The sequence below is a fragment of the Mesoplodon bidens genome, assembly GCF_964165515.1.
Source record: "Mesoplodon bidens genome assembly, chromosome: 11".
Classification (NCBI taxonomy): Eukaryota; Metazoa; Chordata; class Mammalia; order Artiodactyla; family Ziphiidae; genus Mesoplodon; species Mesoplodon bidens.
The window spans coordinates 65,982,606-65,999,579 of record NC_138167.1 but is presented as its reverse complement, the minus strand read 5'-3'; the positions used below and the strand labels follow the sequence as shown (position 1 = coordinate 65,999,579).

Sequence of the window (16,974 nt, the reverse complement as noted above, 5' to 3'; positions counted from 1 at the left end):
CCTTGTACTTTTATTTCTCTACCCTCTTCTAGAATGTGGGCTTCCTGAGGGCTGGGTCTCGTGTGCCAGACAGTATTTAGAGTGGGGCTTTGCACATAGTATAATTTCAGTGAGTGCTTTTTTTTTTTTTTTTTTTTGCTTTATAACAAATTTAATCAGTTATACATATACATATGTTTCCATATCCAGCAGGTGGATTCTTAACCACTGCACCACCAGGGAAGTCCCTAGATAAGCCTTTAAAAAAAAAAAAAAAACTAGTAAGCAGAGGCTAAGTCCACAATGTAGAGCTCTTTAACTGGGGAGGATTTTTAAAGGTCAAAAATCAAGAAATTTTCGTAATATATATAAGTGGGAGAATAGTCATTCTTGTCTTTGAGAAAATTATTCCAAGGAACTTTAATAAATTTAAACAATGTGTCATCTTTTTTTTCTAATTAAGGCATAACATTTATTTGTAGAGTTAAGTGCATAAAATGTACATTTCAGTGATTTTTTTTTCTGCCTATGTGTACTTTCTTGTAACCACAATCCAGTTCAAGATCATCTCCAGCTCCTCATAAAGTTCTCCTTGCAACATTATAACCATGTTTTTTCTTCTAGAGGTTTAGATCACTGTATAAATTTAGGATGGAAGAATCCTCCCTCTCCTTGGCAAAATCTGGTAGGTTGCAGAATCAGGAAGTCCGTAGAGAAGAATAAAAGTCGAAACCTGGTTTGAATTTCACAGTATGCAGTACGTGTCTTTTATTATTCTTGCTTACACTTCCTCCAGTTTCTCCTTTTAATGGAAATAAAGTAAACCTCTCGATTTTTCTGTTCTTTTTGAAACGTAGCCTCTTAATACTATTCCATCTTCTCCAGTATTTCTGAGAAATAAAGACTGCAGAGGGTTGCAGAGCTGGAAAGCCTTTTGTTTTATTTGGGTTTCATTATGGTGTGTATCTGTGTTACTGTTGTCTGTCTTCCAGATTACTAGGTTCTATAAGAAATGGACGGTATTTTTCTAAGTAGGGAATAATCCTTGAATACATCTGTTGATATCTATCTCCTTGAATACTTCTGTTTGATATTTTAAAATTATGCCTTTTGGGGAAGTTTTCATAGGACTGATAGTCCCAGTTTGTGGAGGTAGCTCTATCTCTGTACTTATCTTCCTTTAATGATCAGTAAACCATCTGGAATAGTAAAATGCTTTCTTTTTCCTTTGAAAATTTGTATTGAGAAATAAACCATACATATAAAAGAGAAAAGAAATACATACAGTTAAAAGAATAATTATAAAATAAATGCCCATGTACCTACTACATAGGCCAAGAAATAGAATTTAACCATACCCCAGAAACCACCATGTGTCCCTTCCTGATCAAATCCCTCTTGCCCGACTCCCTAAGATACTAATTAGCTTAAATTTTGTAATAGTTATTCCCTTTATAGTTTTATAAACCATAAATATACATATGTCTATATATACACATATATGGCTTAAAAATATATATATTGGAATTTTATATTAATGGATTTAAACTGTGTATGTATTCTTTTGTGACTTGCTTCTTTCACCTAGTATTGTGTTTTTGTAACTCATCCAGGTTGAGGTGTGTTTCTGTAGTTCATTCATTTTCATGCAGTATAATATTCTGTTGTCTTAAAACACCGTAGCCTATTTATCTACTTTATTGTTGATGAATGTTTATTTTTTTTCCTGTTAAAAATAATGCTCCAAAAAATATTTTTGTATATGTGCAGAAGTTTCTCTAGGGTATGTACCTAGAAGTGCAACCACTGGTTTGTACAGTAAGTACGTAGTCAAGTGTACTAGATAAGGGCAAACTTTTTAAAAGTAGTACCAATTTTCCCTCCCACTGGGAATGGATGAGAGTTGCTGTTGCTCTGCACCCTTGTCAACACTTGGTATTGCCCAACTTTTTAATTTTAGCCAGCCTGGTGGTTGTGAAATGGTATCTCTTTGTGTTTTTAATTTACATTTTACTGATTGACAGGAGATTGAACATCTTTTCATAAGCTTAGGGCCATTTATGCGTCCCCTTCAGTGAAATTCCTACTCAATAATTTTGTAAATTTTTCTGGTAGGTTGTCTTTTTCTTACTGATTCATAGCAATTCTTTATTATATTCTGGACACTAATCTTTTGTCACAATTATGAATTGCAAATCAGCATGCTTCCTTTTTTATTCTGCAAATCTGGTCACCCAAGCAGAGGTTCCGTAAGCAAACCTGGAGAGTGAAAACCACTGGCTGAGGCTTCTGTCCTAGGCAGTATGGTGAAATGCCATGCGGTTCTGTAAGCACAGGCCCTGGCACTTTGGAGTGATTGCATCTTAGTTACTGACTACTGCTGACTTGTGGTTGCCTTTGCAGGTGGAACAGGAGGATTTTGTAATGGAAGGGCATGGCAAGACTCCACCTCCTGGTGAAGAAAGCAAACAGTGAGTTACAGTTTATTTTAAAGGGGTCTTATTACAGATCTTCAGAAACACTTTGGTTAAACATGCTGAGAGCATGTTTGCAAGGGATGTATATGTTGGGCACATTGTGGAACTCACGAATTGCTTTGGTGGCTGTTAATGTATTGCTTCTATTTATAGACAGACTAACTGGAGGGACAAGAAAGTTGGCTTTGTAGTTTTTCACACTTGACTAATCAAAATTTATGTCACGCTTTAGCAAAGGCTTTAAGGCTTAGGATGTTCCAAACTGAACTAACTCAGTCTGGTTGATTTCCTAAGACAGCGTAAAATGGTATATCCTTTTCTTAGGATAAGAAGTGAACTTTATGAAGTGAACTTAATTAATAGACTGTTTCCCTGCATTCCAAGTGTGAATTTATTTGAATAATACTTCCTGAAATTCTGTTCCATTAGTTACTTATACTTCTGATCTTTGTTTAAATAACAAGTTGTTTCCCTAAAGGAACAGGAATTATGAATAATACAACGCAGTCAACATTCTAAATAATTCAGGATGTCTCCTCTAACTTCATTTTTTTTAAATAGATTTATTTATTTTTATTTTATTTATTTTATTTTTGGCTGCGTTGGGTCTTCGTTGCTGCGTGGGCTTTTCTCTGGTTGCAGCGAGCAGGGGCTACACTTTTTTCTTTTTTAAAAAATTTACTTATTTATGGCTGTGTTGCATCTTCGCTGCTGTGCACGGGCTTTTTCTAGTTGTGGTGAGCGGGGGCTGCTCTTCATTGCAGTGTGCAGGCTTCTCATTGTCGTGGCTTCTCATGTTGTGGAGCACGGGCTCTAGGCACGCAGGCTTCAGTGGTTGTGGCACGTGGGCTTAGTAGTTGTGGCTCCCGGGCTCTAGAGCACAGGCTTAGTAGTTGTGGTGCACAGGCTTAGTTGCTCCGCAGCATGTGGGATCTTCCCAGACCAGGGCTTGAACCCGTGTCCCCTGCGTTGGCAGGTGGATTTTTAACCACTGCGCCATCAGGGAAGCCCGGGGGCTACTCTTCGTTGCGGTGCGTGGGCTTCTCTCGTTGTGGAGCACAGGCTCTAGGTGCGCGGGCTTCAGTCTCACGAACTCTAGAGTGCAGGCTCAGTAGTTGTGGCGCACGGGCTTAGTTGCTCCGCGGCATGTGGGATCTTCCCAGGCCAGGGATAGAACCTGTGTCCCCTGCATTGGCAAGCGGATTCTTAACCACTGCACCACCAGGGAAGCCCCTCCTCTAATTGCTTAAGGAGTGATAAGTTTTAAATCTGAAATTGAGAGTCCTCTAGGTAGCTTTTGTGTGGCAATGAGTAGATTTTTTCCGCCCTCTGTCACAGAACTTGAAAAATTATGTTGCAGAGCAGAGTGGTGTTTCATATGCCCTTTTAAAGGAATAACAGTTAAGACTGGCTTAAAGTACTGACATAACTGCTATTTTTTATTCAGACAGTAGTCTTCTAAGTTGAATGGGACAGTGATTCATGGAATTTACCGAAAATCTGTAGAGAGAAACTCTTTTCTCTCATCTTTTTTTTTTTCCTAGAAAATAATTTAGTTTTGGTCTGTCTTGTGAAGATTGTGTCTCTGAAACCCTTAGGAATGAATTATGCAGAATATGCTATGCTGCCCTGAGGCCAGGTTCATTAAAGGAGAATGTTTGTCTTGTGTTTGTTGTGAATGGAAACCAGGATATTTTCACAGCTGGTTTAATTTGCTAACCAGGCAGTTTTAAAAATAGCTTACAATATAAATCCTAACTTTGCTGTATTCTGTCAAATGCACTTATATTCTGCATGGGCGGATGGAATCAATTCATCTTTAGCAAGATAGAAAGCCAAACAACTAGTCCCAGTAGAGGGAACTAGGAACACTTCAGTTGCCCTGACCCCTTATCCACTCCCCCCTCCCATACTCAGGTCAAAGGTATTATAATATAAAAATCATAGCTTCCATTTGACAAGGGTTTTCTGTGCACTGAGAACTTTGCTTAAGGTGCTGTGTATGTTATTTCCAACCCTTACAGTGTCTCCACTTCATATATTGGGGTCGGTAACTTGCCTATGGTAATGCAGCTTGAAACGGAAGTTAGGGTTTGAACTGGATCTTTCTGACTTTAAAGTGTCTTATAATATCTCTTGAATGTAAATTCTTTGCCAACCTTGGGATCTATGTTCCTGAAAAGTATTGTGGCTAGCAAAATTGCAGCTGTCAAGATCAAAGTCTCATGGATAAGAGTGAGTTGGGGGAAACAGTGAAAATGGCATAAAGCCTATTTTTAAAACACAGATGAAGGTTCTATTCTCTGAAGGGTATCCATTTCCCAAACAAACCAGTCTTTATCTTTAAAAACCTGCTCCAGTAACCCCTATCCTGAATCAGCTTCTTTAGGTATTCAGGAAACATTGCTGGGATAGATTCTCCCACAAGTTTTATATTATACAAACTGTACTTCTTTTAGAGAACTTGAAACAGCCCCAGCAGACTTGAAACGTCATGGGTTGTATCCTTACCGTTCCCCTTGATTGTTTTGTTTTCACAAATCTCTGACTTTTCACAGATGAACCTTGTTTTATTTTGTTTTGTTTTTTTGTGGGGAGGTGTTGTTTGTTTTTTTCTGGGCTTGGTCTGCTATCATATACTAAAATGATAAAGCAGAAATGAATCTTCTCTCTGGGGCTTCCTCCGATAGACCTGCCCACCTCTTCTGTGGGAGTGGGGGGAGCAAAGGTGCTGTGTTCTTTTGTTTGAGGCAACAGAAATAAAAAGAGTGAAAAACTTTTTTATTTTTTATTTTTTGTATCTCAGAACTGCAGTTAGCAAAGGATGATTGAATCCTGGATAGTAGGATCTAGGAACTGAATACTACACTGTAGATCCTGTGAGAGACACATTGCTGAATAACTTATGAAATTCCCATGCATTCTTTTTTTTTAATTATAAAAGTAATACATGGTTGTCATAAAACATTCAAACAGTAAGGGTGGATTTAGAAATAAAAATGAGACTCTTCTTTTACCTTCCTTCCCTTCCTCATCTTCTTAAACATTTTCTGTATATTTAGAAAAACAACTAAATAGATTTTTTTCCTAATATAATTCTTCTGAGACTTGCTTGTTTCATCTGACATCTTGTGCAGTCTATTTCATTCTTTTAAACATCTGCAAAACATTCTGTTGAACTGATGTACTATAGTCATTCTTCTCTAATAAATATTTTGGTGGCCTTTGCTTCTTTGATTATTACAAATAATACTTTATTGAACATCCTTATTCTTATATCTTTATACACAGGTGTATTTCTGTAGAATAGATGTCTAGACATGGAGCTGTTTGGCTCATGGGCATGTTTATTTTTTTACAAGGAGATAGCTGCTATCAAATTACCTTTCAAAAGAGCTATACCAATGTTCATTTCCATCAGCAGTGAAGGAGAGTGCCCATTCCTCCACACCTTTGATGACAATAAAATTATTTATCTTTGAATTTTTGCCCCTCTAATATTTTATTGTTTTAATATGCACTTTTATGCTTACTACTAAGATGGAATGTCTTTTGTTCATTTATTGGCCATTGATTTTTATTTCGTGTACCACCCTATTTACCTAGGATTCCCATTTTTCTTTTGGATTGTTTGTTTTGATAGTTTTGTAGGAGCCCTTTACAAAGTGTGGATATTAACCTTTGTCATTTGAGATGTTCTGTATATTTTCTCCCAGCCTTATCTTTTAACATTGGGGTATCTGTCATACTAATAAACCATTTACATTTTTATGTAGTAAAATCAGCCTTTATGGCTTCTGTGTTTTGTGCTTTCCTAAAGAAGTCTTTCCTACCCTAACATGATGAAATGTCCTGAGTTTTTCTGCTGTATTTTTCACTTTTATACCTTTAATTGAACTGGTACTCATTTTTATGTATGGTATGAGGCAGAGATCTAACTTAATTTTCTTCTGAATTGGTTTCCAAAATGGCTGTCATTCATTGGTATTAGCTTGTACGGAGAGCCTTTTTCACTTACGGAGGCAGGTGGAGCACAGGGATTATATAACTCACTCAAGGTCACAGAGCAAATTCTAGTAAGGATTAGGTCTAAAATTATTTGTTAGCTGATCTGTGCCACTTTTCTTGTTTCTTCATTTAACATTTTTACCATAGGTTCTGGAAGTTTTGAAAAAATTATTTTCTGTGATGTTTATTTCAATGGAATAAGTTCTATTAATAGGTAGATTAAGGTAGCTATGCATGTAGAAAGCTTATTGAAAAAATAATTGCCTTTTGATATTGAAAAATATTTGTGCTAAATTATTAATATTTAGATCAGTTGTGCTGATTTCTGGTGTACGTGTGAATAAGATTTAGTAGAATGTATAGCTTTAAACATTTGTCTATATATATTGTCTCAATATTATTGCTTTTTAATGAGGTTTATTTACTGTTAGTGTATCTAATATAATCATTTTTCTGAGGATATTCACTTTATGAGCTATTGAAGCAAATCAGACAAACCAAGGTTATTGCCATATAATTAATTACTATACTAAACTCACACAGTATTAATCACATGATGTGTTTGACACAGGGGTAGATATAAAACTATTACAGCTTTTTAAAACACAACATGAGCAGATACTTGCTCATAGATTGTGTTTGATCATGCTTATTGAAAGCTCATTCCAGATAAAATGTTTCTACCCAGGCAGGATTTTGATTTGGTTTTATTTATGATACAGGTGGTGGTCTAGTTATTTGTGGGCTTATCATTTCTTGTAATTTTTTTTTTGAGATAAACCCATGCACATATGGTCACCTATCTTATAAATTATTTTGAAGTTAGATATCAGTTTTGGTATATTAACAAGATGAGTTTGGCCTCTTTTTCATTTCCTCCTTTAAAAAAAAATTTAATATAGCTTATAAACAAATCTAAGCTTTAAATCTCCATGCTGAAATTCACTTATATTCTCAAAAGATATTTGTCTTTAACCTACTAAAATAATTCAATTTTTCTAGTAAATTTTTATCGATTGAATTTTCTTAATTCTTTTGGTTCATTTTATGAAAGGTCATCATTAAAAATAACTCTCCCAAAGCAGGATCTCAAAGAGATATTTGCACACACATATTTATTGCAACATTATTCATAATAGCCAAGAGGTGTAAGCAACCCAAATGTCCATTAACAGGTGAACAGATAAAGAAAATGTGGTATATACATACAGTGGAATATTATGAAGCCTTAAAAAAGAAGGAAGTCTTGTCACATGCTACAACATGCATGATCCTCAAGGACATTATGCTAAGCAAAATAAGCCAGTCACAAAGGACAAATACTGTATGATTCCACCCATATAAGGTATCTAATATAGTCAAAATCATAGAAATACAAAGTAGAAAGGTGGTTGCCAGGGGCTAGGGGGAGAGAGGAGAGAGAATTAGTATGTAATAGATATAGAGTTCAAGATGAGAAAATTCTAGTGATCTGTTTCAAAACAAAGTGACTATACTTAATACCGCTGAACTGTACACTTAAAAATAGTTAAGATATAAAATTTAATGTTTTTTACCATAATAAAAAAAAATAGCAACCAAATTAAGATGTACCTTAAATGTAAAATATAGCCTGGATTTCAAAGACTTAGTACAAAAAAAGAACGTAAAATTAATAACTTTTATATTGTTTGTTTATTTATTTATTGCACTTAAAAAGCAGTTAGGCCATTTGTTGGCATTAGGAGAGCATTCCTTTAAATAAGAGAAAGGACTCTGAACACTAAAATCTCATCCATTGTATGAAAACTTGAGACCAAACTCTTCATCATCTGTAAACTGCTTAATCACGAACAGGGGCAAGAATTTGAGTTAAATAGATTAAACCAAACGGTCCGACTACAAGAAAATGAAAGGAAAGCTGGGGTCGGGGGAAGAAAATGAAAGGAAAGCTGAAGGCGGGGGAGCCCCCCCCAAAGTCCTTGCTTTCACACTACAATGTTTCAGGTATAAGAATCCGACAGTTGGGACTTCCCTGGGGGTCCAGTGGTAAGACTCCCCCTTCCAGTGCAGGGAGTGAGGGTTCCATCCCTGGTCGCCGAGCTAAGATTCCACATGCCTTCTGGCCAAAAAACCAAAACATAAAACAGAAGCAATATTGTAACAAATTCAATAAAGACTAAAAATGGTCCACATCAAAAAAAAAAAAAATCTAACAATTCCCCAGTGCAGCACAAAACTGCTTCCCGTAAGGCAGTCATTTCATTATCAACTGTCCAAAAGCTAAGAAAATTTCGTGGAAAAGGAGCATACCCTCTGGCTCTGTGCGTGGCCTGTAGCTGAGGAGCCAAGTTCTTAAGAACCGAGGATTGACTGCCATACTCTTGGGGAGAACGCCGTCATAGAATCTCAGGCATCCGTTCTCAGCTTCCCCATCTATAAAATGCGGCCCTGGCGAGGCAAGACCTGATAGGCTTCCAGATCGAAGCCTTCACGCACCTCATTGTACTCCAGCACGTGCCACTTGATCTTGGACCAGTCAGCCCAGATGACGAAGTCCTACATGCTGCACATGACAAGGAAGGTGGGGTCGGTGACCACGTCGGGGCCCTTGTGCACGTGGCCCTGCTCCATGAATGCCACGGCGGCCTGGAGGTGCTGCACCAGGCGCAGCTCAAGCAGTACAGTGGTCAGGCTGTGGCGGCAGAAGGACGAGGCCTTGAGGAAATCGCGGAGCTCCAGTGATCCACATGTGGGCACTAGGCCCAGAGCATACTTGTCCAGCAGCGCTTCGGCAGGTCGCGCAGGCGCAGCTCGCGCGCCCAGCAAGGCTCAGCATGTTGTAGCGTGTGTCGTCCTCCTACCGCTGCAAACGATGACGCCGCGACACGCGCAGCTCCTGCAGGTTGAGATCGGTGACCTCCCAGTTCAGGAAGACCATCTGCTTCAGCAGCTTCTGCTCACGGAATTTAAGCTTCCACACCATGGTGGCGGCTCAGATGCTCTATATTGTTTTATGTTGAAATGATAATCTGTTATATATGTTGTGTTAAATAAAGCATATTAAAATTTTAAAAACCAAAAAAATCTCATTTAATAATGTATTTTATAGACAGTATCCCCTTTTTAGGGATTGTTGATATAATTAATTGTATCATTTTCTATATTTCTACTCTCTTGGGGTGCTTTTTTAACTTCCCTTTCTAAGGGAGAATCTATTCTTGCATCAGAGACCTGTAAGGAAATCAAAGTGTTGAAGACAGTTTTATATTGATTCAGAGAGAAGAATGTAATTTAGGGAGTCATCACCACCCTTTATACCCCAGTGTAGTGTAATATGGTTTTGTGCTTGAGGTGCTGTTTTTTAAATGTCTTAACCCCAATGTCTTGATTAAATTCTCTTCTTGCTAATTACATTCTTCCCAACTTAAATGTCTAGTTATAAAATGCCCTTTTAATTTTTTGAATTATTAATTATACAGACCTTTTGTAAGTTCTGATAGTTAGTCCTTACCTTTATTTCTGTTCCTGCTCTAACTCCTTAACCTACAGTTCTCTCTTCCTCACATTCATCTTATACTGTGGTACAACTTTTAAGTTTATTCTTTCTAAATCTCTACAGTTGATAGCCCTTGTTTTATATTTGATTACCGAATTTAACACTAAAGTCTTTGGGAACCATTCTTTTGGTGCTTATTTAAAGGCTTTGGGAAGCTCTGTAGCATTTCCTAAATACAGAGAAAATGAAAGTATTTCCAAATCACTCATTTTATAGATAATTATCTTCAAAACACAAACCTTGGTATTTGGCCATAGGAAAGGGTTTTTCGGTTTGTTTGTTTTTAACATTTCATTTTCTGTTTTCTACCATCAGTTTTTCACCAACTTTTTTTTCCCTTTGGACCATTAAAATATGTACATGTTGAAACAAACTTATTAAGAAGTACCAAATTGAATGCTTTATAAACTCAGTCATTACTACACAGCAGTAAGCTGGACATCAGGAAAATAGTTGGATTTCTTTTTTTAATATTTATTTATTTGGCTGCGCCAGGTCTTAGTCGCAACACGTGGGATCTTCGTTGTGGCATGCAGGATCTTTTTTAGTTGCTACGTGTGGGATCTTTAGTTGCGACATGTGGGATCTAGTTCCCTGACCAGGGATGGAACCCGGGCCCCCTGTATTGGGAGTGCGAGTCTTAACCACTGGACCACCAGGGAAGTCCCTGGATTTCTATATAATCTTTTCAGATTGTTTTTGGGAGAAAGGAAGTGAGTTATTTTCAAGTTTATTAGTATTTTGAAAATGCCACAAAGGGGTTCAGTAGATAGTTATGCTCATGGAATTTTTGCTGCTGGGAATTTTAGTATAACTATAAACATTTTATACTAGGTCTTTGGGAAACTTTCAGTTGCTAATAAATTTTCTAATATACATTGAAGTCACTTAAAAAAATAATTATTTAAGTTCTAAACTCTATTTTATGAGGTTTTTCCTGTGTTTTGTAATTGAAAATGACTACAGACTGTGGATTCCTGCTACACTTACAGGTTAAAGTGGTGACTTTAAACAACAATGAATAGGGTAGCTCATGTGGCTCTCAGAAAACTGCAGTTAATTTAATAAAAGTCTTATTTATTTAGCTTATATTTTACTTATGAACAAATAATATGCTTTCATGGAAAAATATTACTTGAAAGGCAAAATGTAGTAAAATGTATTTACCCAGTTCCTTGAAATTATTGTTTTAAGGCTGCTTTTTTGGAGACATTACTGTTATCGTATAGTTGTAAAATGTTTTGAAATACATAGCATTACATAAATATAGATAATGAAATGCATGTTCAGTTGCAAGAATTTCCAGTGGTGTCATGAGGAGAAGGTAGTGTTTATTTCCCCCCAATTTTATGTTCATTGGAGGGTATGGACACAAGTCCTGCCCTAAGCACTGCGCCTTTCCTTTCCCACTGGGAGTCTGTGCACTGAGGTTTTGGCAGAAGTACGGGGTGGAGGGGGAGGGAGATTGTAGTAAAGAGGAGGCACAGCATGATGGCAGGCAGTGAAAGGTCAGGCTAAGGCTTTTTGCTCTGTCTTCAGCTCTACAAGAACAGAGACTTTTGCCAGCGTGGTCACTGCCATTGGCACCAGAAAATGTCGATAAATATATACTGAATAAATGAAGACGTCAGTAAGTTCCCACAGACTGTTAAGAATCCCTGTTCTGCACGCTCACATTGAAAATCTGAAGTGGGGTGACTAAAAATCCTAACTTCAGAATATTTTATTTATTATTAGCAGAAGAAAAGTGAATGGGTAACCTGTCACATTTGACTTTATATTCAGTACTTTCTTAAATGTATTCCAACAGATCCAGCTTTAACAGATTCTTCTCTTTAAGTGTCCCTACCTGTAAGCCAGTTGATTATTATTTCGCAAAAAAAAAAAAAAAAAGATTTTCTATGCAAGTCTGAACTCTTTCTTTGCTTCCAAGGCCTCCATAAGATGCCTTTAGGGCTTCCCTGGTGGCGCAGTGGTTGAGAGTCCGCCTGCCAATGCAGGGGACACAGGTTCGTGCCCCAGTCCGGGAAGATCCCACATGCCGCGGAGCGGCTGGGCCCGTGAGCCATGGCTGCTGAGCCTGTGCGTCCAGAGCCTGTGCTCCGCAACGGGAGAGGCCACGACAGTGAGAGGCCCACGTACCGCAAAAAAAAAAAAAAAAAAAAAAAAAAAAAAGATGCCTTTAGCCTACTTATGCATATTTTCTCTACTGTTTGAAGGATCTTCCTGCTCCTGCCCAGTGTCTTTCAGTAAGGTCTTCCATGCGTATCTCATTTCCTTCCCCCTCTCATGCCTTTGTTCAGGCAAAGAGACCCTTCTTTCTGACCAGGAGCAAATCTAGGTTTTGTGGGAATGCTCTTTAGGAAAAAGAAAATCAGGTAACCAACAAGGACCTACTGTATAGCACAGGGAGCTCTACTCAATATTCTGTGATAAGCTATATGAGAAAAGAATCTAAAAAAGGATGAATATACATATATATATAACTGAATCACTTTGCTAACACAACATTGTAAATCAACTATACTCCAATAAAATTTATAAAAAAGAAAATTTCAAATACATAATTGGTACAAAAGTGAATATTTATTTACAATGAGGAAAGAAATCACAAAACCGGCAACTTAAAAAAAGTTGAGGGCTTCCCTGGTGGTACAGTGGTTGAGAGTCCGCCTGCCGATGCAGGGGACACGGGTTTGTGCCCCGGTCCGGGGAAGATCCCACATGCCGCGGAGCGGCTGGGCCCATGAGCCATGGCCGCTGAGTCTGCACGTCCAGAGCCTGTGCTCCGAAGCAGGAGAGGCCACAACGGTGAGAGGCCCGCGTAATGCAAAAAAAAAAAAAAAGTTGACAAACACAAAATTCAGAAAAGTAACATATTTATATTAATTTGTTTTAATATTTGCCTAACAGATTGCTCTAAAGTTTTTTTCCCAACATTTTCTGGCTGCTTACTCTTTGAATGACCCTTCATATTATGACAATTCTGTGATATTTTCTAAAAAGAGATAGAGATAATTCAGTGTTTTCTAGCATGGTTGACCAAAATATGTTGTTTGTTATTGATAAATTAGAGAAGTTCCTTTCATCTTCATAACCTGTTATTGGCTACATCATATAAATTTGTAAGATTGTTATCAATTTTGGGAAAATCTCTAGCAAGTATCTTTTATAAATAGGCTATAAGATTGCAAGGCTTCATTTTTTTCTCGTATATTGACTACCCTGAAATACTCTTTGAATTGACACATTTATATCATGGTATGATCTGGCCCTGCACATTTCTGTCAGCATGCACAATGAGTTGGGCCAGCAACATCTTTGTTCACAGGATGGTTAATAGTAACTCAGCCATACAAGGAAGTGACTGAGAACCACATAAATATATTCCATTAAGACCAAAGGGAGTTCCCTGGGGGCACAGTGGTTAAGAATCCACCTGCCAATGCAGGGGACACGGGTTTGAGCCCTGGTCCGGGAAGATCCCACATGCCGCAGAGCATCTAAGCCTGTGTGCCACAACTACTGAGCCTGCGCTCTAGAGCCCGCAAGCCACAACTACTCAGCCCACGTGCCACAACTACTGAAGCCCTTGCACCTAGAGCCTATGCTCTGCAATAAGAGAAGCCACCGCAGTGAGAAGCCCATGCACCACAGTGAAGACCCAGTGTAGCCAAAAATAAATTAATTAATTAAAAAAAAACCCCAAACCAATAAAATATCATCAACACAGCTTTCCCTTTAGGAATCCCCCAAAGGCCTACAGCCACTCTGACTCTATTGACAGGGGGGATCATGGTGGGGGGGAAGTTGAGATGGAAAGAGGCTGTGGTTTTGACAATCTGTGTTAAGATTGTGAGGAAAATACATTGTCTTTGTACATTTTTAAAAATAATTGGTCATTTGGAGCAAAGTTGGAAAACTCACACCTAATTTCAAAATATATTACAAAGCTACAGTAATCAAAAACAGTGTGGTACTGGCATTAAGACAGGCAAACAGACAAATGGAAAGAATAGAAAGCCCAGAAATAAACCCTCATATAAGGTCAGATTATCTTTGACAAAGGTGCTAAGACCATTCAATGGGGAACAGAGAGTCTTTTCAACATATGGCACTGGGAATTTTCAATACCCATTTGCAAAAGAATGAAGTTGGACCCTTATCTTACACTGTATACAAATATTAACTCAACATAGATCAAAGACCTAAACCTAAGACCTACAACTATAAAACTCCTAAAAGAAAACATAGGAGAAAAGCTTCATGACACTGGACTTGACAATGGTTTTTTGGATATGACACCAAAAGCATAGGCATAAAAGCAAAAATAGAGAAATGGGACTACATCAAAGTTAAAAATTTTTGTGCATCAAAGAACACAGTCATAGAGTAAAAAGGCATTCTACCAATTGTGAGGAAATATTTGCAAATCATATTATCTAATAAGAGGTTAATATGCAGAATATATAAAGAGCAACTCAACAACAGCAAAAATCAAATAACCTGATTAAAAAATGTCCAAAGGCCTTGAATAGACATTTCTCCAAAGATGATAACATAAATGGCCTTTACACATATGAAAAGATGCTCAGCAAGCATCTGATTCCTCAATCATCAAGGAAATGCAAATCAAAACCACAATGAGATGTCATTTCACACCCATCAGGATAACTACTATCAAAAAAAAAAACCAAAAAAACAAAATAACAAATGTTGGCAAGGATATGGAGAAATTGGAACCTTTGTGCACTATTGGTGGGATTATAAAGTGGCATAACTTCTATGGAAAACAGTGTAGAGTTTCCTCAAAAAATCAAAAATAGAACTTCCAAGTGATCCAGAAATCCCCTTTCTAGGTATGTATCCAAAAGAATTGAAAGCAAGGTCTTGAAGAAATATTTGCACACTCATATTCATAGCAGCATTATTCATAATAGCCAAGGGGTAGAATCAACTCAAGTGTCCCATTGGTGGATGAATGGATAAACAAAATGTGGTATATACAGGAAATGGAATATTATTCACTCACAAAAAGATGGAAATCCTATTAAATGCTACAACATGGATGGAACCTTGAAAATATTATAAGTGAAATAAGCCAATCACAAAAAGACAAATACTGTATGATCCTACTTTTATGAGGTATCTAAAGTAGTCAAATTTATGTAAATAGAAAGTAAAATGGTGGTTGCCAGGAGCTGGGGAGAGGTGGGGAAGGAGAGTTGTTTAATGGGTATACAATTTCAGACTTGCAAGATGAAAAGGTTCTGGAGATCTGTTTCACAACAATGTGAATATACTTAACACTGCTGAACTGTACACTTAAAAATGGTTAAGATGGTAAATTTTACATATTTTACTACAATAAAAAAAAGAAAAAAAAAAGAGATCATCTGGGCATAGTTTCAGGACCCCTCCTAGGGCTTTGGGAGAGCACCATGAAAGTGAGGGGTCCTGCAGCTAAAGCTTCATTAGCTTCATATTGAAGCATCTGGGGGGTTTTTGTGTTCTTTTGGTTTTGTTTTTTGTTTTACTTTTATTTGCATTTATTTTTTTGCGGCGTTTATTCTGGTCCGTAAGTTTTTGTTTCTTCTGGAATATCTTTTTCTTCTGTGCAACCTCTTCTTCTGGTTTAGGAACAATCTGTTCTTTTTCAGTAAGGATATCTCAGTGTGGCAGGGAGAGCTCATGTATGGGTTGATCTGACCATGAGCTCTGTTAAGTCCTGCACCATGTCCTGGGGACTTCATTCACCTGGATGTGCTCAATGGCCAGAGAATCTACCCCTAAGCCCTTAAGTTCAGCATTACTCTGTGCATTATTGAGCATGTGCAGCAAAAATTCAGCACTCTTTTTGGGCCATGGAGCCCCACTGTTTGGCCCGGGCACACCTACCAACTCCACCATTGTAACAACAGGATGGCACACATTGCTGAAACATCTATTTTGACCATTCTGATTCTGTCCTTCCTTTGAAACTCAGCTCAAATGAGCTATAGTGTCTCAATTTTCTAACTCCCGTCTCTCTGAGGGTTGGAACCACATAGTTAACAATTTATCTTATACTTTCTTGTTGACTGTCCAGTGTCTTATCTCCTAATTATAGGATGTTAAGTGTTGTTTCTTTTGCATCTTATAAATACCCAGGTTAATAGTATTCATCTCTTCATTCTTTTGCTTATTCATTTGGTCATTCATTCAGCAAACATTAATTGAATTCCTCCTATGTACTAGAGATAGAAATAATAACCGTATACCCTGCCCTTAAGAAACTCATAGTTTAGAGGGGGAAGCACCAAGTAAATGGGTAACAATAACAATAGGGTTTGAAGGTGCTTCCATAGAGGCATGTACAGTGTGCCAGGAAGCACAGAGGAGGACACTGAACTCAAACAGGAGTGTCAAGGAAGGCATCCTCCAGACGCAAATTTGATTTTTGAGGTTTGGTTCTAAAGAATCTGAGAATTTTCTTTTAATGTTCCTTAAAAGGTCTGCTAGCATTCTAATTTATAAATGTGTAATAAGAGTGTAAATGCTAACCTTCTCCAAAGATTTTGGATTCTAGTTGTGTTAGAGATTCCACTGTAGTTTTGACTACTATTTCTATCTATATACCTTTTGACTTTGTTGGGGATAAAAATTCTGAAAAAACTTAGTTCTTACATTTGTTTCTTGTCAGCCTTCTTCATCGCTGTCGTTTGGTAGTACTGAAGTTGATAAAACTTAGAAAAGCTTTTGCCTTTCCTGTGTTTTCTACACGACAAACTCCTACTGATTCTTTAAGACTCGGTTTAAAATCTTACCTCCCCTGTGAAACCTTTTCTGACTCTCAGCAGTTAGTTCTTTGTATTCTTATAGCATAGCTATTTATACTTTAATTATGGCAGTTACCATGATATATTTTAATTATAGATTTACATGTCTCTGTCCTTCAAGGTGTTAAAATCCTCTTTGTACCCTCCTGGGCTT

The 16,974-nt window shown here is 37.5% G+C and overlaps 1 protein-coding gene and 1 pseudogene across 4 annotated transcripts in view; one reads left to right on the top strand and one right to left on the bottom strand.

The window, feature by feature from the left end:
- The window catches only part of TNRC6B (trinucleotide repeat containing adaptor 6B), a 256,842-nt gene that overhangs the window by 92,180 nt on the left and 147,688 nt on the right, over positions 1 to 16,974 (top strand). For all 3 annotated transcript variants that reach the window (XM_081248097.1, XM_081248095.1, XM_081248098.1), the window contains exon 4: positions 2,383 to 2,450. In XM_081248097.1, coding sequence (XP_081104223.1) covers positions 2,383 to 2,450 — 68 coding nt within the window. The remainder of the gene's footprint in view (positions 1 to 2,382; positions 2,451 to 16,974) is intronic.
- LOC308624941 (U3 small nucleolar ribonucleoprotein IMP3-like) lies at positions 8,142 to 9,429 on the bottom strand (annotated as a pseudogene). Its single transcript has one exon. The product of its transcript is annotated as a U3 small nucleolar ribonucleoprotein IMP3-like (transcript).